General features: G+C 42.9%; 1 protein-coding gene across 2 annotated transcripts in view; it reads left to right on the top strand.

The window, feature by feature from the left end:
- TCF3 (transcription factor 3) overlaps nucleotides 1-25,056 on the top strand; it is a 247,204-nt gene that overhangs the window by 44,459 nt on the left and 177,689 nt on the right. For both annotated transcript variants that reach the window (XM_068233869.1, XM_068233867.1), the window contains exon 2: nucleotides 7,001-7,100. In XM_068233869.1, the coding sequence (XP_068089970.1) occupies nucleotides 7,029-7,100 (72 nt within the window). In that variant the 5' untranslated portion in view covers nucleotides 7,001-7,028. The remainder of the gene's footprint in view (nucleotides 1-7,000; nucleotides 7,101-25,056) is intronic.

Below are 25,056 nucleotides of genomic sequence, written 5' to 3'. Positions count from 1 at the left end.
CTGTGTAAACTATCCAAACGTTAGATAAGATATATAGACAAGTTACTTGTTATAGTTAGTTATTCATCTCGGATCCACTTTAACCAGCTCTTTTACCAAAGGGATGGTTGGCGGTTTATCCTCAAGCCATTGCTTCAAAATCGCCTTTTTTTGAGGCTAATAAGAATGTGTTCAAATTTATTCACATTAGGAATATTCTCTTCTTCTAGAAAATGGGCTATTAAATAAGCAGAAGGGGCTTTTTGTTTGTTTGTTTTTCAAATTCTGTTGTATTGTATTCATAAAAGCACAGACTTCATCCCAAAAACTTTGTATACATAGACACAACCACAGCATACTTTTACAGGTTTTACACATAAAATAAATTGTGGATTCTAAAAAAAAAATACATTTTTAGGAGGATAAATACAATAGTTTATCTCATAAATTTATTTTCACCTCCGGTTTCCTTTAATATTCTGCCATCCTTGAAAAGTTGCATGCAGTTGTTTTCTAATGCCATGTAAGTGCAACACTGATCATTCGCTGCCAGCAACCACTTATATGAACTCCTATCCATAGGGCAGCCTTTCCAATCAATTAAACTGAACAAAAGCAATCAAACAAACAAAAACACAAGGAACATTGCCATTAGGGGCTTTTTAGGGGCATAAAATGCAAATGTTAATGATCTTTCAGATAAGACTGGGAAATACATGTTTGAAATGTGATTGCAATAACTGACATGACCTGGAAAATATTTCTATATATCATGGAATTGTTCAATTTAGAGCTTATTGGAGTGTAAAGGACTTCACACAGGAGAATTTCTGCGCAAAATACAGATTAGGAATATTTAGTGGCACTGTCAATTCTGAGGTGAGATTATAGAATTGCCATCTTAAAAGCATTTCTTTTGGATAGGAGTTTTTATTACATTTTTTATCAATTATAATGTATAATGACCTGTCTGACAAATGCCTGTTTAATTGAAATTTTCCATATTCTATTCCAACTTCTGATCTGCTCATTCTCTATAAGCGTCATATATTTTCAGTCATGATAGTTATGATAAAACATTTTTATTCAAACATATACATACATAACTTTAGCAGTAACTGGCTCTTTTGTGGTGGGAGGGACCAAGCGGATGCTTAATGCACACCTGAACTGAGAGGGATATGGAGGCTGACATATTTCTTTTGCAAATAATGCAAATTGCCTGGCTTGTCCATTTGCCTTTAAAACTTTTAGCCACACACTCTAAACAAGTATGCAGTTCAGGTGCTCTGATTGAAGACTGACTGGATTAGCTGCATGCTTGTTTCAGGTGTGTGAATCAGACACTACTGATGCCAAAGAGCTCAGCAGGACTGCCAACTGGTATTTTTAAAAGGAAATAAATATGGTATTTTTAAAAGGAAATTAATATAACACATGCAACTTTGTTACATAACGCATGCATTATAATGTGTGTGGGCAGACTACTGGGAATTTAGCCTGTATAGTTTACTTGCAAGCTTTTGAAACTTTGTTTCTACTCCAGGCATGATACAGAGTGTGGTGTACCTAGGGCATTTGACACCTGATGCTGGGTATTAGATGACACCCACCTTCCCCCAAAAAAGGAGTGAGTGTGGCGTGCTAAGCGCACCACGGCTGGCAATAGGTGTAGCCTGGAAACTGCTTTGGTTTGGTATGTATGTTTGTGTGTGTGTGGAGGGGGATGTAGTTAAGGGTGGGGGGGTAGTGTTAGGTGTAGGTAATGGGGAAGTTAGTGTTAGTTGTAGCTATAGGAGAGATTAGTGTTAGGTGAAGTTATAGGGGAGGGTAGCGTTAGGCATAGGATTGAGGGAGGTTAGTGTTAGGTGTATGTGGTGGTGGGGGTGTTAATGTTCGGCATAGGTGGTGGGGGTTAGTGCTAGGTGTAGGTATGGGGTTAGATTAGTATTTGGCATATGCGGGTGGCCCAGTTAGTGTTAGATGAAGGTGGGCAGAGTCTAAAGGGGCCCATACCCGAATGATTTTCCATCCGATATACAGCAGATTCGATCACTATAATCGAATCTGCTGTGAAATCGTTGCGCAAACGCTGACAGAACGTTCGATTTCCATCCGAAATCAATCGTTCCCGTTGTTCCGTCTGTGCGGAAGATTTCGCTCGATCGCCGGCGGGTCGGGAGTGCGTCGATAGCGGCGTTTGAATGCCCGACGACCAACGCTAGCTGCAATACATTACCTGCTCCGCCGGCGCATGTCCCCGCTCCCTCCGTGGTTACGTCTCCGTGCTCGGCTCCTCCAGCTTCACTGAACTTCCTGTTCCGGCAGGAAGTTTAAACAGTAGCTTCACAGATTGTGAAGCTTCACAGATTGTGAAGCTTCACAGATTGTGATCGATTCACAATCTGTTTGCAGTAAAGGCAGCCATACGATCCCTCTCTGATCAGATTTGATCAGAGAAGGATCTATCTGTTGGTCAGATCTGATGGCAAATCGACCAGTGTATGGCTACCTTAAGGCATTGGTGGGGTTGAGGTACCTCAATCAGCAATGCAAACTCTGCATTGCTAATTGAGGTACCCCACCCCACCTATGCCTTAGACCAGGCATGGGCAAACTCGGCCCTCCAGCTGTTACGGAACTACAAGTCCCACAATGCATTTGCCTTTATGAGTCATGACTTTGGCTGTCAGACTCCAGCAATGCATTGTGGGACTTGTAGTTCCTTAACAGCTGGAGGGCCAAATTTGCCCATGCCTGCCTTAGACTCTGCCCGCAGCTCACTAACTGTTACTGCAGAGTATTGCAAGCGGAAGCAAGCCGTGCTGTTATATCCACTGCTGGAGTCCACCTGTGCATCCTCCTGTCACTGCTCAGCTCTACTCTTAGCGCCCTGGCATGTCTTCCTGCGTCAAGTGATTACATGAGTGCAGGAAGAGATGCCAGCACTAGGGGGAGAGCTGATCGTTGACAGGTCGTCAGACATCCCAGGACTCCGGCGGTGGAGCAGGTGAGAAAACGGCATAGTTTGCTTCAGCTTGCAATACTCTGCAGTTTGCAGTAACTGCCCATTCACACTTGAGCGGGAATCGCGCGATTCCCACTCAAGGCAAACCGCTAGCGTTTTTAAAAAAATCACTGCAGCATGTAACACATGGCAGTGTTCTCACTGCCGCGTTTGCAGTTAGTGATAACCGCAAACGTGTTACATTCAGTGGTTTGCCGGCGATTCGCGATTATCGTTTAGGGATCGCGATTAGCATGCATAGCACCGCTAATCGTGATCGCGCCAAAACCGCCACGTGTCCAGTGATTTTTCCGCGTTAATCGCAGAAAAATCCCTCCCGCAAGTTTTGCGACTTTAGATGTGAACGGGGCCTTACAGTTAGTGAGCTGCGGGCAGAATCTGAGGCATAGAGTTTACATTGCTGATTGAGGTACCCCCACACCACCAATGTCTTCGACTCTGCCCACCTTCATCTTACACTAACTGGGGGCCCCCACATATGCCAAACACTAACCTAACCCCATACCTACACCTAAAACCTCCCTCGTACCTACACCCAGCCTCCGCTCGCAGTACTCTGCATTCAGGTGGCTGCAGGAGGATTCCAGTGGCACCCCCTGCTCCTGCCGCCCCACCCCCTTAGTCCTCCGCTGGATATGGACCGGGATCAGAACCATACAAAAGTAAATGTAACATGCCTACAAAATGTAAAGAAACCTGCAAAAAATCATATAATAAACCTCTGAATGTTATATTCACTTTTGTACAGTTCTTATCTTGTTCTGTATCATGCCCAAAAAAGAAGCTTAAAATGTCTAAGGCCTCGTTCACATCATACGCGCTTCCGTGCGGATATGGAAGCGCATATGATGTGCTGAAACGCAGGAACGGCAGAAGGGCATAGACTGCCCTGCTACCGTTCACATCTACTGCGCTGCGCAGCAGTACGATGCGCTGGGAAGCGCTTGCGTACTGCTGCCTGCATTTTGCCCGCAAGCGCAGAGCTGATCCCATCACTGTCAATGGATGGGATCAGCAGCGCAGCGGCGCAGATGGCGTGCGATCGGATGTGCTGTGTTCGGATCGCACGGCCATCTGCGCTCCTCAGATGTGAACAAGGCCTTAGGCTTGCAAGAAAATCATGTACATTTAGTCATTAACCTCCTTAGCGGTAATCCTGTATCAGGGCGGGCCAGAAATCTGCAGCTCAGAGCGGTAACCTTAAAGCTGATCCGAGATGAAAAACTAACTATAACAAGTAACTTGTCTAAACCATCTAAACTGTACATAAGATATATAAACAGCAAATCTGTCTGCATATACTGCTTTCATAGAATATGATTATTTCTTCCTGTGATACAATGACAGCAGCCATGTTGTTTGTAAACATTACACAGAGGCAGGCTTATCTGCACCATCAGCACTCAGACTGAAAAAAACTAATCCCCCTCCTCCTCCCCTCTGTCTCTGAAATCTCTGGCTAGTAATACCTTCCCCTCCTCCTGCCCAGACTGAGCTCCCATGAGCCCTTGCTACTGCCAAGGCTCTCTGAAAACTGTGGGTGGGGCTTATTTAGTTTGTAGGGAATTAGAGTATTAAAACAAAACAAAAAAATATTTGGCTTGAGGAATGCCCTATAAACTATAGGAAAGGAACACAATTATGCAATGAGTAAAAGTTCATCTCGGATCCACTTTAAGCTGCATCCATGTGAGGTGTATAATGTGCAGGGCTGCCGCAGTTCTATCTAGCGGGATGTTATCTTTAGGGTCTAAAAGCGGTTGACAGAATTGCATTGCTTTCAGACACTAAAATTTGGAAATCATCATAACGCCAGTGAAGTTAAAGGTATTACTTTAACCTCCCTCGCGGTATAGACGACCCTGTCTTGTCCAGAAAATAGCTGAAAACATTATGGATGTGTCATGCTTGTCCATCAGTTTTAAGGCTGGGTTTTTTTTGGGGGGCATTACATTTTGTGTTCGTATGTGAATTTTTGCATGTACAGGAAGCCTGCATGCGTAATTCCCACACAAACACAAATTTGAGGCTGTGTCCATTTTAGCATTCCATTTTCATGTCAGGAAAATCATATGCAATTTTCATAACCCCCCAAAAACCATGGTATTTTACATGCGTTTTATGCAAATTTTCACATGCAAATTTTAGCAATGGCCCCAATTTACTTGTTCTGCCTAGTAACAGCATGACAAATTCCTTTTTTCACAATTGAATGAGATATTTTTTGCATTATATATGAAAAATCGTATATGGCATGCAAAGATATAGGATAGGCTGTCAGGTTTTTTCACGCTTACAATTTCATGTGAAAATACCCATGGAATTGAAAATAGCCCATTCAGTCATTGGTTATCATACAAATGTAAATTTTAATTGAGAAAATGTGTGGAAACCTAGTCTTGATGCAAAAAAACGCATGCAGAAAACTGCACGTGGGGAAATTGTGGCCTGGCAGAAAGGGAAAAGTAAATGAAAGGGAACCTAAAGCAAGAAGTTTTTGGAGGCTGCCATATTTATTTCCTTTTTAACAATGCCAGTTGCCCGGCAGCCCTGCTGATCTATTTGGCTGCAGTGGTGAATCACACACCAGGAACAAGCATGCAGCTAATCCTGTCAGATCTGACAAAAATATCAAACACCTGATCTCCTGAGGCCTGGTGCACACCGAGTGGTTTTTGAGGCGTTCCGCAAACTGCTTCCACCTGTTAAAACGCTTGGCTAATGTATTTCAATGGGATGGTGCACACCAGCGGTTTGAGGTTTTTAACAAACTGCAATCATGGGTCCTGCAGCACTTTTGCGGTTTTCAGATGCGTTTCTGCCATAATGTAAAGTACTGGAAAAGCTCAAACTGCTCTGAAAAACGCTGGATCAGAGCTGTTTTCCAGGCGTTTTTGTTACATTAGCTGTTCAGTGATAGCTTCACTGTAACAATATTTGTAATCTGCTACACAAAAACGCTCCAAAAATCGCTAGGCATGTTAAGAAAACCTCTCTAAACCTGCCTAGAATCGCTCTGAAAATCTGCTTCAAAAACCTCTAGCGTTTTGCGGATCTGCTAGCGGTTTTGGTGTGCACTGGGCCTGAATGCTTGTTCAGGGTCTATGGCTAAAAGTATTAAAGGCAAATGAGCAGCAGGATAGCCAGGCAACTGGTATTTCTTCAGGTGTCCATTAAATTAATTTTTTTACATGATTTGGTGTTCAAAACTTTTATTATACTCAAAATGTATAGTAAAACTTTGCTTTGCACATAAATCCAGCAGAAATTGAATGCCAGGGAGGTTAATCAACATTTGTTGTTAGATGTCGGCAGATCTTGCGATAGTAGAGGAAACAATAGGTGAAAAAATGTTTTCAGTAGAATTGGAAATAATTCTTACATGGAAAAATAGGCGATAGGACTTGATGTCCACTTTTAGGGCTCGTTTCCACTATCGCGAATCTGCATGCGTCCAACGCATGCAGATCCGCACATGTAATACAAGTGGATGGGCCTGTTTCCACTGTAGCGTTGTTGAGGTGCGTTTTTTTCAGCGTGAAAAAAACGCACAAAAGAGCCAACGATTTCGCCTGCGTCGGGAATCCGTGCGAATCGCCGCTAATGTATTTAATAGTAAAAACGCATGCGTTTGTTACATGCGTTTTTACCCGCGATTTCGCGTGCGATTTCGCACCTTTTTCAATTTTATTTGGCCCTGGCAGTGTCATGGTTAATTTCGCATGGCACCCTGCCATGCGAAATCGCATGCGAAATCGCGGGTAAAAACGCATGTGGAAACGCATCCGCATGCGTTTTTACAAGCGTCGGAATGCGGCCGAAATCGCGTCGCAACAGTGGGAACGAGCCCTTAATCTCTATGGGTAATTTCAGTGGAATGACTGCATAGCAAAATAAATATTGCTTGTGTAGCTTTGTTTTCAGCTTTTTTCCCTTTGTATTTCTGACCAAATTAAGTCCTTTGTTTTTAACTTTTGTTTTCCTCATCTTTAGGAAAACCTATTTTTAAAACTGGACGACAATGAATCCTCAGCAAAGAATGGCAGCAATGGGCACCGACAAAGAATTAAGTGACCTTTTGGATTTTAGCATGGTAAGTTTCCACAGTTCTTGGAAAAAAAAGTGATGCAGTACACTAGGCATTGGTTGTCTTTGGCATTTCTGTCAGATGAGGGTAGACTCATTCACGGACATTGGTACACATTGGTTATTCTGCAAGCGCTTGTCTGCCCTGCAGTTTGCAAGCACCACTACCTCATTCTTCCCCAAAAAGAGGCTAACACTTGTGTCAATCAAATCAGTGTATGCATGGTTTTGGATATGAGATGAATGGACAAAGTAAAACATTAGAAAAATCTACAAAGTACACTAAATTACACTTACTAGAAGGCCATGAAGTCAGGTTGTGCATACACGATAGTTGAAAAATAAGTTAATTGATTGTCACTTTTAAAAAATCTGATCAATGTGTCACATGTGTTCAACTGGGAAAAAATGGCTTCGGTCTATAAATCAATACATTTATAATCTATCCCTCACGGTTTAGTTTTTCTGAGAAATCGATCAGGATTTTCCACCATGGCTGATTGAAAAATCTAAATAATAAATCTAAAAACCGTTCAAGTATTCTATACAACTGATAGTTTTTATAGAAAATACTGTAAAATCAAATGTTTTATTGGATCTGTAGGCGGTTATAGATTGCGTATTACACATACAGAAAATTATTAGCAAACCAAACGGATCTCATTTGGTATGGTAGGCTACATGATAAGAAAATAATGACTCTATGCAATAAACATTACTTGCACTACAATTTATGTACATTCATTAATACGGGCATAATACTATATCCACAATTATTTTTATTATCGTGTTCACAGAAAATGCATGCAGCAGTGCGTTCAAATTGCTGTTCAATAATTATATGCATAAAAATGCAACAAACACTGTGTAAACAGGCTCTTAGTGAATTTTGGTTGTCTTTCTGCATGCAATTTTAACACATATTCACAGTTTAGTCTCATCCCAAGTTCCTCCCTGTGCAGAGCATTGTAACATGGGCCCCACTCATACACTCCGACCTAATGGTCTCAAATATGGCTCTGATTTATGAGGATGACCAGATGTCCTGAAACAATTAGTTGGAATGGTGCCAAGGACAACACACATCAGCTTAAAAATTAATGAATGGAAAGATTTGTTTAAAAAAAAAGTGCAAACTCCATTTATAATTTATGTGTAAAGTCACATGAATGAAGTTATTGTCCCAAAGCTCATACAAGGAATGTGAAGGTGCAGCAAAGATGCGGGAGCTGCTGCCAGCTCCTGGAATAATAAAACTGCTAGCATACTCTGCCTCATATGCTTCCAACATTCACTATACATGGGCAGCTGGGCTGAGGGAACCCAAGGACACTTGCAAGCATTGGCTTATTGGCAAGTCATGTCATTTTGCCTCAATTTGGAGGGGCAATTTAAGGGTTAGCTTATTTGTGCTTCTGTGTGGATGTGTTAACCAATTAGTTTATTTGTTAAATATAAACTTCTTGTGGGGGGGGGGGGGGGGTAAGATATGTGATACATATGGTAAAAATTCTTAAAGCTATCTATTTCCTGTCCATTGTCTGACTGTATTTTTTGCAGATATCTATTGTATTGTTTCAAGATTTTAAAAGAAGTGCAAGATTTTAAAACTAGTTAATTTATATAAGGTTAGATCACCTCAGATTACTCACACTTCCCCATGGCTCTTTACCATACACAATATGTGTTGTTTCATGTGAGAAGTTGGGCTGCTAGTCTTTTGAACAACTTCCTGCTGTCTGTGTAGATGAGTGTTAAACTGTCGGGCATAAACTCAAAAATCTATTCTTTATTTTTATCTGGTAAACAAGTAATAAGGATGCAAACCAGGCAATCCAAAAGTTAAAATCACTATTACTTTTCTTGTTGATAAATGATTATTCCCCAGTTTACCTGACTCTTATTTGGTACACACAAAATTTGGTATACAAAAAGGAAGTTGCAGGGCATGCTAGGTTGTCCTTTATTCCTTCTTTACTTCCCCTCAGACTTAACTAATGCAGCCTGTTTGGCTGAAGCCTCTTTCCCTCCTGTTTTGCCCTCCCACACCTCTGTTCCTCTCTCATTGGCCAATATTTTTCATGCTGAGACAATGCACTTTCTATTGTGAAGGGCGGGCAATTAAGACAGAGGAGAGTAATGGAGGAAAGTACATCAGGATTGGGTTCAAAATAGCCACAATTAAAATGGGAAATAAGAAGGATTTTGTTTGGATGTGTTTTTTTTTCTGAGATAGTATGGCTAACAGTTCCTCTTTAAAGTAATCTCTTGCGTCAGTGTATATACTGCTTAGAGTCAATCATGTTTGCTTATGTCCACCCATGTCTTTACCCATGTCCAGTTTGAGGCATGACTAGTTTAAACATCACTGTTGTCAACCCATTACCCTTATCTGTTCTGTGGTTATTTTCATGCTATGTTTTTTTCTGTAACATGCAGTATTTACCCTGGTGGTAGCAATTTTTTTTAAAGTTCAGTATTCATTCTTTGCCTCCAGCACATGATCAGAAGTTCACTATAGTCTTCTCTAAGAAATTCTGGGGACGGTATGCCAGCTAGATTTTACACAAATTCTTTAAACAAAAAGCATTCTTATTGATGTGTAATCCTAGCTAATTTGTTGGCAAGTGCTAGATGCCATGCCTGAAGGGTAGATTAATCATGTCTATGTATGTCACATGCACTCTTGTGATCATGCTTTAGCTTCTTCCTTGTACTGTGGCAAAGATTGAAGCTGAAAATCAAATCGCTATGGAATATCAAATCTAACCCAAAGAAGTTTTACAAGTACATCATCAAAAAAAAAAAAGAAAGGTTGACTGTATTAGACTCCTAAAGGAGGAGGGTGGGAACTCAATAGTGGATGACCAAGGTAAGGCAGTTATTAAAGAGACACTGAACCCAAAAAAAATATATGATATTATGATTTGTATGTGTAGTACAGCTAAGAAATAAAACATTAAGATCAGATACATCAGTCTAATTGTTTCCAGTACAGGAAGATTTAAGAAACTCCAGTTGTTATCTCTATACAAAAAAAAGCCATTAAGCTCTACGACTTTCAAAGTCGTGGAGAGGGCTGTTTTCTGACTTCTATTATCTCAACTGTTAGTTAATGTTTTACTTTTCCTCTGCCAGAGGAGAGGTCATTAGTTCACAGACTGCTCTGAAAGAATCATTTTGAATGCTGAGTGTTGTGTAATCTGCACATATTAGAGAATGATGCAATGTTAGAAAAAACACTATATACCTGAAAATAAAAATATGAGAATATTTTCTTTGCTGCTAATCTTCTAGTAATTATTCATAGTACACAACCAATTAATTATATCATATAATTTTTTTTTTCGCTTCAGTGTCTCTTTAAATGCTTTCTTTGCTTATGTCTTCACAAAGGAAACATCACTGTTGCAAATTACAGATGCAGAAGAGTCTCAATCTTCCAATTGTAATATTAAATACGTAACGCAGGAAGAAGTGAAGGCAAGACTAAATAAATTAAAAATAGACAAGGCACCTGGCCCAGATGGCATGCATCCTCGGGTCCTAAGGGAATTAAGTTCAGTTATAGATAAACCCCTTTATCTTATCTTTTTGTGACTCTTTCAACTGGCAGAGTCCCAGTGGCTTGGTGTACATTCCACGTTTTCCCATTATTTAATGCTGGATACACACCATGCGTTTCCGCATTCGATGCATCCGTCGATACACGTCGATTCGATTATTTCCGACATGTCCGATTCAAGCTTCGATGAATCGTTAGGTCGATTTGCCATACTTTACATGGCAATCGACCTAAAAATCATCGAAATTCGTTCGGAAATGCTCGGAAATAATCGAATCGACGCGTATCGACGGACGCATTCGACGCGGAAACTCAAGGTGTGTATCCAGCATAAGAAGGGCAAAAGAATCAGATCCAGGAAATTATAGACCTGTAAGCTTAACATCAGTTGTATGCAAACTATTTGAGGGGTTACTAAGAGATACTATACATGACTTCATAGTAAAAAGTAATCTTATTTCTCAACATCACATGGGTTTACTAAAGACAGGTCCTGTTTGACTAACATGCTCAGCTTTTATGAGGTAGTGAACGCTAATGTGGATAAAGGGAATGCTGTAGATGTGATATACTTGGACTTTGCAAAGGTCTTCGACACTGTTCCCCACAAACAATTGGTGCAAAAGTTGAGGATGCAAGGACTGGGGAAAGTCTGTGTGCATGGATCGAGAACTGGCTAATGGACAGAAAACAGAGTTGTGGTCAATGGATCATACTCAAAATGGGTGACTGTTACCAGTGGGGTTCCACAGGGGTCTGTACTGGGTCCAGTGCTCTTCAATTTATTTATTAATTACCTAGTAGATGCAGTAGAAAGCAATGTTGCTATTTTTGCAGATGATACAAAATTGTGCAGAATCATCAATTCTCAGGAAGATAGTGACATATTGCAACAGGATCTGGATAGGATGGCTATATGGGCACATACATGGCAGATGAAATTCAATGTTGAAAAGTGTAAAGTCATGCATTTTGGTCGTACCAATGGTCTAGCACCATACAAAATAAATGGGATACAGTTGGGGACATCAAACTTGGAGAAGGCCTTGGGAGTACTCATCGACAACCAGTTAAATAATCGTATTCAATGCCAAGCCGATGCAGCTAAAGCTAATAAAATTTTGGGATGCATTAAAAGGGAAATGAAAACTTGAGATGCTAGCACAATATTGCCCCTGTTTAACTCTCTAGTAAGGCCACATCTGGAATATGGAATTCTGTTCTGGGCACCACATTACAGGAAAGATATTGCAGTTTTAGAGCAGGTGCGGAGATTAGCAACAAAATTGATACGTGGGATGGAAGGCCTCCCTTACCGAGAAAGGTTAAATAAACTGGGTTTATTTAGTCTAGAGAAAAGACGCCTTAGAGGGGAGCTAATTAACATGTATAAATTAATCAGAGGGCAATATAAAAGCTTGGTGATGAGCTTTTTGTCTCTAGGCCTTCTCAAAGGACTAGAGGACTGTAAGAAACAACAGACCAGTAAAGTATAATGGAGGCACTCTGCCAACGAGTCGACGTGTTAACCACCACCGTTAATGAACTCATTAACACGGTAAACGCTCAACAGACTCAGATTGACCAACTAGCTGAGTCAGTTAACCGTTTATTGGACCCTAATACTCGAGTGTCCCCCTTCTGTGATCGAGCCGAGGGTATCCCCACCTGAAAAATTCTCGGGGCATCGCTCAGATTTTAGTAATTTCAAGCATAGATGCCTGTCATATTTTGAATTACGACCCATTTCTTCGGGTACTGAAGCCCAACGGGTCACATTCATTAAAACTTTATTGTCTGGAGACTCCCGATCCTGGGCCTATAGTCTCTCCATGGAGCATGAGGCCTTGGTCTCAGTAGAGGAGTTCTTTAAAGCCATGGCCGTAATTTATGACTACCCTGATTTGGCAGTGACATCTGAGAGGAAGTTAAAAACCCTCACAGGGTCAGAGTTCCGTTGAGGTTTATGCTGCCGAATTCAGGAGATGGGCGGTATCAGCCAGGTGGGGGCAGTACGCACTCTTGGACTGGTTCTTGTTCGGATTGTCTGACGCTGTGTCTGATCTTATGTTGGGTCATCAAGAACCCAAAACTCTGGATGAGGCCATTTCTTTGGCCGTCAAGATTGATAGACGAGTTCGTTATTAAAAACAAACTCGGGCTAAGCCCCCAAGAAAGTTTTCCTCCTGTACTTTCTCAGCTCCTATGCCTTCCTCTCCACCTGCTGATGAGCCAATGCAAATTGGGCAGGCCAAGCTCTCAGAGGTAGAGAAAAATCGAAGACGAGCTGAGAAGTTATGCTTATACTGTGCCGATAAAGGACATATGGTTTCTGCTTGTCCTAAGAAGGCGGAAAACTCTATCGCCTAGGAGTAGCTGGAGGTTCTACCCTAGGCGATCTTGAGATACCTCTAAGTAATAAACGTGTATTGCTTCCTTGTACTATCACCTGGGAGGATCAGGTTTACACTACTGAAGCTTTTTTAGATTCTGGATCTGCTGTTAATGTTATGTCAGCAAACTTTGCCAATCAATTTGATTTTTTGCTGCTTCCACTGGGGGAGCAGATTAAAAATACTGCGGTGGACGATTCTCCACTACCTGTCACCATCTCTCAAACCCCTGAGTTGGTATGCCAGATTGGAGCCCTACATAGAGAGCTAATGCAGTTTCTGGTATTGGAAATGTCCACATCCACGGTCATCTTAGGTATGCCGTGGTTAAAAAAAACATTCCCCAGAGATTGACTGGCGTACCAGTCAGTTGATAAGCTGGTCTCCCTTCTGTCATGACCACTGTTTGAAGCAGGTTCCCATTGCGGTGAATGAGGCCCAAATACTTGGAACCAATGAACAGGATCCAGAACCCTCTGGGGCGCAGGTTGACTTGGATTGGGCCTCAGAGCTGGGTCCTTTTCAACAAGGAGGGTAAACCAGATGGGGTTCTCTTTGTTCCCCTCCAATTGAGATTCAAGGTTTTGGACGCATTCCATGCTCATAAGAATGCGGGTCACCCGGGAGTGACTCGCACTCTAGAATTATTGAATCGGAGTGTCTGGTGGCCCTCCGTCACTTCTGACTGCAAGGAGTTCGTGGGAAGCTGTGCGGTTTGTGCCCGCAGCAAGGCTTCTAGACGAGCGCCTGCTGGCACCTTACAGCCTCTTCCCGTGCCTGAGGAACCTTGGACCCATGTGTCCATGGACTTTGTGGGCGAACTACCTCTCTCTGAGGGTAAAACGGTCATTTGGGTGGTAGTCGACAGGTTTAGTAAAATGGCACACTTCATCCCCTTGAACGGACTCCCCTCTGCACAGGAACTGGCAGAGCTGTTTATTCTCCACATTTTCAGACTGCATGGGATTCTCCAGGATGTGGTATCAGATAGGGAAGTCCAGTTCACTTCTCGATTCTGGAAAGCTTTCTGTCAGCAGTTGGGGATGAAGATATCGTTCTCCTCCGGCTACCACCCACAGACCAGCGGCCAAACTGAGAGGGTAAATCAGGCCCTCGAGCAGTTCCTCAGGTGTTATGTGGCCGATGCCCAGACTGATTGGGTCAGGTTCTTGTCGTATGCCGAGTTCGCCCACAACAACTTAAAATCTGCTTCAACGGGGTTCTCTCCGTTCCAGGTTGTTACGGGGAGATCACCCAAGTTTTCACCCCTGCCTGTGGTGGCTTCACCTTTTCCAGCCTTAGAACATTGGTCTGAGACTATGAGAGGCATCTGGAATAAGGTGAAGCAAAACTTGAAAAAGGCCTTTTTTACTCAAGAGGCAGGCCGACAAGAGACGTTCAGTGGAATGGAGGTTCACACCGGGAGATTTGGTGTGAATTTCCACTCGACACTTGTCCCTAAGGCAGCCCTCTGTGAAATTGGGTCCCAAATTCATAGGGCCTTATTCCATTTCAAGGAAAGTGAATAATGTTACCTATGCGGTGTCACTTCCCCCCCCAGTTTTAGGGGTGGTAGGACATTCCACGTTTCACTTTTGAAGCCTGCCGTTCATGTGGATGCTACTCCTCTTCCCCCTGTGGTGATTGACGGAGAACCAGAATATGAAATGGAAAAGATTTTGGATTCTCGTTGCGTACGCCAATCTTTACAGTATCTAGTCCACTGGCGAGGGTATGGTCCTGAAGAGAGATCCTGGGTACCACTCTCTCCAATGCATGCAGAAGAACTCAGGAAGGAGTTCCATAGATTGCATCCAGGTAGGCCAGGTGGTGCGTGTCTGGAGTCCACGCCTAGAGGGGGGGTACTGTAAGAAACGAGGCAGCTGCGGCGAACAGCACCGCCGAGGACGGAATGTTCTCCCGTGCAGGGGGCTGCCATAGCGCGCAGGCGCGCACACAGACGGGACCTTTATGCGGGGAGGAAGCCTGTCAGCTGACCTGCTGGTCGGCCGATGTCAGAGGAGACCCACGGCGCCGAGGATTGGCTGATGAGAGGGGGGTGTGCCAGTGAGGTCTCCTCTGCTTCATAAGCCTCCGGGCTGCATTGCTACTTTGTCTGTTGTCGTGAATGCTTGCGTGTTAGCGTGCAGACCTTAGGCTAGTTCCCTGGTGTTGATGCTACGGATTTCACACCAAGACTAGGAGATTGTTATCTGTTTATTGTTATTTGTTTAGAATAGTTCCCTGGTGTTGATGCTATGGATTTCAAACCAAGACTAGGATATTGCTTACTGTTTGATCTCCTGTGTATAACTCTTAGCTATTTCCTCTGACTCTGATCCTGCCTTCTGATCCTGTACTTTCGCCTATCTGCCTACCTGTTGCTGAACCTCTGTCTGATTATCGTTTACTCTCTTGTCTCACGATTCTGTACCGATACGTACCTTCCTGTTGCTGAACCTCTGCCTGTTTACCGTTTACTCTCTTGTCTCATGATTCTGTACCGATACTTACCTCTCTGTTGCCATACCTTGCCTGTCTGACCATTCTACTCGCCAGTGGGCCCTCGCCACTGGTGAGGTGTTAACTGCGCCAGCTCCGCTGGTTCAGCAGCTCTGCTAGGCTATAGTTTAGCCTTAATTACCTGCTCATTAGGTACCTATCGTTTTAGCATTACGGTGTCTTGTAGGCTGCAGTACAGTCTGACTCACCCGCACCTCGGGTGTTCATTTACCTGCAGTATAGTCTGAATCACCCGCTCCTCGGGAGATTCAGCCTCTTCAGTTTTGTCTCTCCAGCTTGCTGGAGGTTATACGTTAGTACACACTCGGTGTACTGTTTATACCTCACCAGCCCCTCTGGTGAGGCCTCATTAAAGCATTGAAGTACGGTTTCACCCAAACACTTACACTTTATTAGGTGTCCAGAGGTTAGCCATACTTGTATTATTGGTGATTCTGCAGATCACTAAGAATCAGGTATACTTCTGTATTGTTGGTGATACTGCAGATCATCGATAATCAGATACTCTCTGTGTGCTGACACCGACCAATACAAGGACATGATCTGCGCATGGAGCAAAAATGTTTTAGCCATTTATTTAGCAAAGGGTTCTTTACAGTAAGAGTGATTAAGATGTGGAATGCATTGCCACAGGAAGTCGTTATGGCAAATTCTATACCTGCATTTAAAGGGGGCTTAGATGCTTTCCTTGCGTTGAAAGACATCCATAGCTACAATTACTAGGTAATGCCCAGTGATGTTGATCCAGGGATTTTATCTGATTGCCATCTGGAGTCAGGAAGGAATTTTTTCCCTTTTGGGTCTAATTGGACCATGCCTTGTAAGGGTTTTTCGCCTTCCTCTGGATCAACAGGGATATGTGAGGGAGCAGGCTGGTGTTGTACTTTGTTCTCTGGTTGAACTCTGTGTAACTATGTGATGAGGAGAGTTTCTACACATTTCTGAAGGAACTTGCTGCAAAGGGGTGAACCTGAGGGGTGAGCTGCTGCTGTTGTGGTATGCTGGCCAACCTGTTAAACACGCATGCTAGCTTTCATGGGTTTGGGCATTTGCAAACCCGCAAATGCCAATGTGGGTCTGCCTGCCAAACTGGAATCCACGGCAACTGTGCTGGCTGCCATCAACCCCCACCTTCCCATGACTCGCATTCCTGAAGGCATTTACGCCACCAACCCTGGTCAGCCTTTCTGTTGCCTTTCCTCTGCATGTTTCTTGGACCGTCCATCGTCCTCTCCTTTGTCTGTGGACTGTTTGTTGCCTCTCTTCTACTTCTCCATGGACCATCCACCAAAACAGCGAAACCTCGGCCTAATTGGCAGTGCCTGCCCATTTAGTTTTCTATGCTCCAGGAGTAGCAGAGCCAGCAGAGGAGAAGCAAATGACAGTCCACAGATGAAGAAGCAGAGGAGAGACTATGGATGGGCCAGCCGTAGGCTCCGGCTGCAGGATGATAAGGAAGGGTTGCTTCTCTGGAGCTAGTATTTGCAAAATATGTTAGCAGTAGTTTCTTTAAATCCCAAAAAAGTTGCCAGGTGGAATTTTTTTCCCAGCACCTCACACAAATGCGTAATTTGATTGAGATTTGGGACAAAAGAAAACATGATGCATGTTAAGCATTTTGTGCTATAAAAAACAGTGCTATAGGACTCTGGAGCAGTGGAAACATTTTGTGGAGTGATAAATTGTGCTTCACCATCTACCAGGAGGCTGCTACCTGCCTGCACGCGCGCATAGTGCCAAATATTGAAATTTGATGACTAACTCCGGTCAGTCTGTTCAGGCATATATCTAAAGCGCAAATATTATACAGATTAGATTGAATTAATTAGTGTATGGGAGTATCCAGAATACTCAAGTTGACGCAGAACCACTCGGAGAGTATAAGGGACTAAAAGAGACCAAAAAGCCCTCATACTAAAAACGCAATGTTTAATAGGATTTTGCTATTAAACGAGATTTTTCAGGATATGCTCCTGAAAGCTAGAAACACATCCATAAGTGCTGGTGTATGGTGAGGCTATACTCTGCTATACCCTATTCATTTTACAGAGTCAATCCAACATGCATACAGCTGTTTCAGAGTTTCTACTCCTAATCAGTGCATAGCGTTGATTGATATGACTCTATGGGATAGGCCTTAGACCAGCACTATAGAATACCCAGTAGCTCATGGTGATCCATTACCATATGGTAAACAAACATGATCTTATGCTGCCTGATCCTGAATGCACATTTTCCATTTATTCAGGAAACCTTCAACTTTATTAATATTAAAATATTTTCGGCCTTCTATACCCTCATTTTGGTCTAGAAAACCTTTATTTTACATATGTCTGTTCTAGCTCATTATCATGAATGAGCCATTATCCAATCTATAAGTTCTGTCAGTAGCTGCAACCTTAACATTTGGTAACCAGTGTTGCATTAAAATAAGCAACTCCAGAATGCCTACAGACTTGTAAATTTCTCAACTTGTACAAGTGTGCAAAGCTGAAACACTTAGACTTCCCAGTGAACGCATGCATATCAGGAAACGGAAAAGTAAAGGGATGCAGGGGGGAAGGGGGGGGAGGGGCTTGGGGCTGTTCTGCCCAAGGACGGTGGATCCCCTTCCATTCCCAGGGTGCAATCACAGTTTAGTCTGGGAACCAGGAGTTGTTAATAGTAGAACACACACACACACACGTACACACGTACACACGTATATATAAATACATATTACACCCTTTAGATGTTTTACAAGACAAGAGATGGAGACAATCATGCCTGATTGGAAACTTTAGGTCAGATGAATGATCGCCTTTTAGAATGTAATATTGTTCATGAGTTTGTTTCCTTAATTACCTTCTGCATTAGGCTAATTGTACTCCCTAAGCTGCTTGTTGGTCCAATAAAAATAAGATCCAGTTGAGAAAGCTATTCATCAACAGATATGGTAACTTTGCATTGAAGCTCCCTGGAGAATTTTTTTGAGGTCTGCTGTGATAATAGAAGTGGTAATAAATGAGTTTGGGTCGCAAATGAAGTCTTTAGGGCTGAGGCATTCTTGCCCGTGTTTTGCAGACTGTTTGCGTTTTGAAAAGCACTCTCTCATTCACTTGAATGAAAGTTGCGGCAAAATCTGCTCAAACGATTTTGCAGAGATTTTAAATGATGGCAATTTGCTGTGATTTTCATTCACGTGGATGAGAGAGCAATTTCTTTTTTTTTACTCGCAAACGCTGTGCAGAATGCTGTCTAAAATTCTGGCAAGTTTGCCACAGCCCTTGGAGTGTTTTTGTGTGTCCAAGTGTCTTTCTCCAAAACTTTTCTTACAGATTTCTTTCTGTAGAAAAAGTCTTAAAACAGAGGCTAATGTTGCATCTGTTGCTATAGACGGTGAAGCAGGGACAATGTGCAGCATACAACAAAGAGTGTCTCCCGGCAGGTGAGGTAGGCAGAACAGTGTGCTCAGGTGTCATTCAGATTTGGGAGGTTGGAGGTTCTTGTACACAAACTAGATTCTGAGGCAAGTTTAATCCAGTTTGTGCGCATAGCTTAAAGTGAACCAGAGACGAAGCACCCTTGTGTATTTTACCATAGAAATCAGTGGGAACATTAGAGAAAACATTTACCATGCTCTCTGTTCCATCCTCACTGCTAAAAGTGTCTGTTATCTAGCTGAGATAAGAATCCCGGACTGAGCATTGATTCTGGCTTTGCTATAATGACTCAGCTATAATGATTCCTGAGCAAAGCCAGCAGGGGGCAGGCTTGGACTTGAAGACAGCAAAGAACACAGTCTCAGCTATAATTATTCTGTAGCAAAGCCAGACCGACTAAGTCGGGATTCTTATCTTAGAGGTGATAACAGGCAAATTAAACAGAGAACAATGTAACAAAGAGCAGATTAGGTGTTTACTGTCATGTTCCCACTGATTTATAAGGTAAAATACATGAGGTTGCTTCATCTCTGGTTCTCTTTAATAATTTGTACAGGGTGGGTAATTCTTTTCACCCATCTTTGCTTCCTTTTCTTCGTACCAAGCTCTTCAGTGTTCTAAATGATTTTTAGTTGATGAAGACAAATTTGAAAGAGCTTTTCAACCCTGTTATACTTGTACAGTTTAGTAATTTGTCGAACACCAAGTACAGATGTTTCCTAATGCTGTAAAGGCAGAGTCACAGAGTTTGATTGAACCCTTGTAGAATATTTTTCTGATGTCAAAAAGACAGAACACTAGACCTCCAATGGTATGCAAAAGCTTAGGAGGAAGATGCTAGTTCATAACACAGGGAACACACCATCAATGGCATATGCATACAGAGTTCACAGCAAGAATTAGTTCTGTCATCTAAAATCACATATTGAAGGAGAATATCTAAGCAAGTTTGCCACAGAAGCAGATGTGGAACAGTGAGGATGTGTTTAGTAGTTGGGGAAAGGAGAAAATACCAGCTAAAATAAAAGAGCACAGGATATAAGGGATACATATATCACAGGGTGAGCATGAGGAGGGACTTGAGAGCAAAACTAAAAGATGAGATCTGGTAGTACAGTACAAATGGAGATCAGGGGTGATGTGACACAGAATACAACGTTGACACAATATAAAACTGACATCGAGACTGGTCTTCAGGACCCTATCTTCCATATTGTGACTAAAGGCCCATACACATGGCGTACAAATGTCTGTACAGACACGTGTTGAGCGACGGTTTGTTCAATGGTTTGTTCGTGTGGACACGGTAAGAGACAGACTGTCAGCAGACAGTCTGCAGGCTCAGCCATGTTTGAGCGATTCAACTGGTGAATCTCTTGTGACTTTTGTCTCATGAACCGTCGCTTAGTCTGTTGGTGTCCTGTCATGTGTACGAAAGTCTTCTACAGACAGCAGAGTTGCTACCATAGTACTACCATGGTACTACTACTATACATAGTCTGTGGCAGACAGCTTCCGTCGTGTCTTCACTCTCTGTTGTCATGTGTACAACTGTCACAAACTTGAATTGTTGCTGCCATAAATATGCTGTTGTCTCTTGTCTGTCTGTTGCTGCCTTACAACTATAGACAAATGTATGCCGTGGGTATGGGCCTTAAGGATACAATAGACCTGTTGAGTTCTCAGCAGCAGGCTGCTTCTGACCGGCTGTGCAAATAATTTTGCGACAATTATTTAAAGTCTTAAAATAGATTTATTTCAGGTGTTATCATGTGGCCTAAAGGTACATACAAACATTATGTGAATGTCAGTTCAGCCAAAATAGCCAGCAGTCCTAGGCCTGTACTGTCCTTGTCTATCCTCCTAGGACTAAAGGCCCATACACATGCTAGATGGATATCTCAAACAGGGATCGGGATCCAATCCCTCAGGCAACATTGCTAGGTTGAGGCTGTGCAGACACGTAGTTAGCCTGTAGGCTAACAACGAGATCTGTTGCAATGCACGCAGGAAGGGTGGGGGATTAGGAGGGCCGATGGAGCGGCACAGATGTGATGGAATGCGGTGGGCTGACCGGGGAACACAAAGCTATTGGCCGTCACTCGGCTGATTTTATCTGCCTGGCGGATTGCTAGCCGGGCAGTGGTGGGCTGTACACATGCCCGATTATCGGTAGAGGCGGTCATTATCGGACGTCTTAGCTGACTTTAATCTAGTGTGTGTACAGGTCTTTATACTGGTATGTTTCACAACTTTGATGCTTAAATCCAATTGTATACGTGAACCCCAATTCCAGGGGAAGAAAATATAAGTTTGATTAGTGCAGAAAGGAATTAAAACATTTTGAGCAGTTTTATTTTGTCTTTGTCCTCAATGGAAAGATTTTTCCTCACCTCCTGCCTTTGGGACCTTACTGGCATTTTGTGGTTTTAAAGGGAAAACTGATGTCCCAGGTTCAGGAAGTATGGGACAACAATACAAACTAGTCAACGAATCTCTTCCCAGTTCTAAAAACGTTTAATTTGTTGAGGTCTCTGGTACTTTGGAGAACTTTCCACACTGTTTGTCTTTTACATAGGATGTGTTTGAATTTCTCATAAACTGAAACTTTTTCCCCAGAGGGGACGGTGCTTCGGTCAGCAACCACTTTGGCAGATCGACTTGGTGAACTATTGTCCGCCCGCGGGGATCGAGCGGGGAATCTATCCGGCGGGTCATCCGACCTGTCGGATATTATCAATCGAGCCATCAGTGGCTCGATTGATAAGGGACAAACGCTCCGTGTATGCCCAGCATTAAAGGCTCGTACATACGTGCAACTTTTCTGCCCAACTATCGTTCAAACTTGGTCTATTGCATGATAATTGGACATGTGTACGTATGATAAACAACTAGGTGATCAACTAATAACAGGCAGTTTTCCCAATCCAACTGGCAGATCAACTCACACGATTGTTGGGCTGATATCGAACATGTGTATAAGTTTGACTTGAGTCTGTTGTTCCACTTACATGCTCAGTATACAAATTAGTTGGTCGCTCAATTCAAAATCGTGCAATTGCTTAGTCATGCGGAAGAGAAACCGTGGCCAAGAATTGAACTTCATCCCAATCAGTAGCTGATTCCCCTTTTAAGGCCCATACTCACGGGGGACGGCCGTCGCCGCAACCGCGTGGCACGCGCGTGTTGCGGCGACAGTTCCCCCGTGTGTATGATGCGCGCGCCCCGAACCGTGGCCCATCGGAGCTGTCGCCAGGCGATTGACCTGTTCAATCGCCGGCTACAGTCGTCGCCGCAACCTCGCCGGAACTGTCGCTAGCCCCGCATGTGTATGCGGGCTAGCGACAGCTACCCACACACACCACACGGAGCTTCCGGCGGGGGGGAGGAAACTCGGCGACAGCTTCCGCCGCATCGCTAATCCCTCTGCTGCCGTGTGGATGCAGAGGGATTTGGCGACGAGCTGTCGCCGAACTGCCGCCGAACTGTCGCGCACACGCTCCCGTGTGCGGCGACAGCTACAATTGTACCCCCGTGGGTACTTAGCTTTACATGTGAAATCTATTCCTTTTCACAAACGGATCATCAGGGGGCTCTGTATGGCTGATATTGTGGTGAAACCCCTCCCACAGGAAACTGTGGGAGGGATTTCCTGTGGGAGGGGTTTCACCACATTGTGCATTGTGGGAAATGGCTGTTTACAGCTATTTCCAACTGCCAAAAAAGCAAGCAGCAGCTACTTCCACCCGCCAGCCGTAAAAATGGCCCCATGTGATAAATGTCAGAATGTAAATCAGGCTGAGGAAAGCTTTTACAATGGACAAACACTGACTAAATCATTTATACATAATTATTGTAAAAATGAAGCACTTTTTTATTACATTATTTTCACTGGAGTTCCTCTTTAAAGGATACCCGAGGTGACATGTGACATGATGAGATAGACATGTGTATGCACAGTGCCTAGCACACAAATAACTATGCTGTGTTACTTTTTTTCTTTCTCTGCCTGAAAGATTTAAATATCCGGTATGTAAGTGGCTGATTCAGTCCTGACTCAAACAGGAAGTGACTACAGTGTGACCCTCACTGATAGGAAAGGGTTTTATAGTTTTAATTTCTTAACAGAAAATTGCTTCTCAGTGCAGGAAAGGGATAAAAAGGGGCAATAGTTCATAGATTTTAGCTCTGGCATACTTCAATGAGTGTGTCTTTGAACAAAAACTATAAAACCGTTAAAACATAAAAAGTAGATTTAAACATAAAATAAAACTGTGGAATATCTTAAAAAGTCATTTTTAGGAGAAGAAGATAGCTACAATCGTTTATTTTATTACTTTATTTTCGCCTCTAGTGTCCTTTTAAGCGGATCCGAGATGAAAAACTATAACAAGTAACTTGTCTATATATCTTCTCTAAAGTTTAGATAGTTTACACAGCAAATCTAGCTGCAAACAGCTTCAACAGTTTGATTATTTGTTCCTGTGGTACAATGAAACCAGCCATGCTCTGTTTGTCACATTACACACAGGCAAATTGCTGTGTATGTCCAGCCCTCAGCCTGTGAAAACTGACCTCTCCTCCTCCCTCTTCCTCCCCTCTGCCTCTGATATCTCTGGCAAGTAACCGCCTCCTGCCCAGACTGGGCTCCTCCCAATAAGCCCTTGCAACTAAGGCTCAGAGTGCCAAGGCACTCTGGAGAAGCTGTGGGTGAGGCTTGTTTAGTTTATAGGGAATTAAAAAAAAAGTATTTGGCTTGAGGAATGCCCTATAAATTATATGAAAGGAACACAATTATGCAGTGAGTAAAAGTTTATCTCGGATCCACTTTAAGAGCTGTTTTACCTTCCTGTGGTGTCTTGAATGAGATATACTGACTAAGCAAACTAAAGCTGGCCATACACTGTTAAGGTTCATACACATGCTAGGCTATTCTCTGGTGCAATTCAGACTGCATGCTGTAGTGATTTGGCTACAGCTTTACAACCACATAGGTGCCACTTCCAATTTGGAAACGGGCCCAGCACCTTAATGGCAGACTAAGGCAAAATAAAGGGGAAAAACTGAGCCCACACAGAGGTGTGGGGATGCTCTTCTCCCATTAAGTTGTAAGTAGCAGGGGTCTGTGCCCACCGACTTCCTGCGTATATAGCCCTCACCCCCCACTAAAAAAACAAAAGGCCTTTTTTTGGGCAGGCTACATCCAGGACTATGAGAGAAAGACCTGGCAGGAAGTTATAACTTTACATAGTTATTTGGGTTGAAAAAAAGACTTGCGTCCATTGAGTTCAACCTGAAGGAGAGGATCAGTTAAATGTTTTTATATGCTGGATACGCATGTTGCACATCATAAGCATGGTATAAACTTAACTTTGCGTGGTTCAGAGAAGGTTAAAGTGAGCTTTGCAACCACCAAACCTTTCCATTCTCTAGGTGTTTACCTGGTGGTTGAAGACCCAATATAGTTTCAGGAATATATACATAACTAGCTGATTGCCCGGCATTGCCCGGGTATGTATTTGGCTGGTGTCGGCTCCACCCACTTTTTCTAACACTAACACACAATTACTCAATGACGAAGTTTGTGAGCTTTGTAGTCTTTGGCATCAATAATTTGCATTGAAATGAAAAAATCTGATGGGTTGTTTGTGGCTCCACCTCCTTTTCTGAATTTGAACCCCAGTCACCCAATGACCAACTGTACCAGGTTTGAGGCCTGTGCCATTAACAGTGCAAGAATGGTAGAAATTAAATATTCCCTTGAAAAGCAATAGGTGAAGCTTTATACACATTTGTAGGCTCCACGCACTTTTCTGAATATTAATCCCATTCAGTGAGTGACCAACTGTGCAAAGTTTAAGAACCCTCCCATTAACAGTGTAAGAATGGCTGCAGTTTACATTTTCCCAGTGAAATTTGTATTTGTCTCCACCCACTGATGACCCGGCGTTGCCCGGGTATGTATTTGACTTGTGTTGGTTCCGCCCACTTCTTCTAACCCTAACGCACAAACACTCAATGACCAACTTTGGGGTCTTTAGCATCAATAATTTGTATATT

This window comes from Hyperolius riggenbachi, chromosome 1 (genome assembly GCF_040937935.1).
Source record: "Hyperolius riggenbachi isolate aHypRig1 chromosome 1, aHypRig1.pri, whole genome shotgun sequence".
Classification (NCBI taxonomy): domain Eukaryota; kingdom Metazoa; phylum Chordata; class Amphibia; order Anura; family Hyperoliidae; genus Hyperolius; species Hyperolius riggenbachi.
Note: the sequence above shows the minus strand (reverse complement) of the source record. Positions and strands in the feature narration are given on the sequence as shown.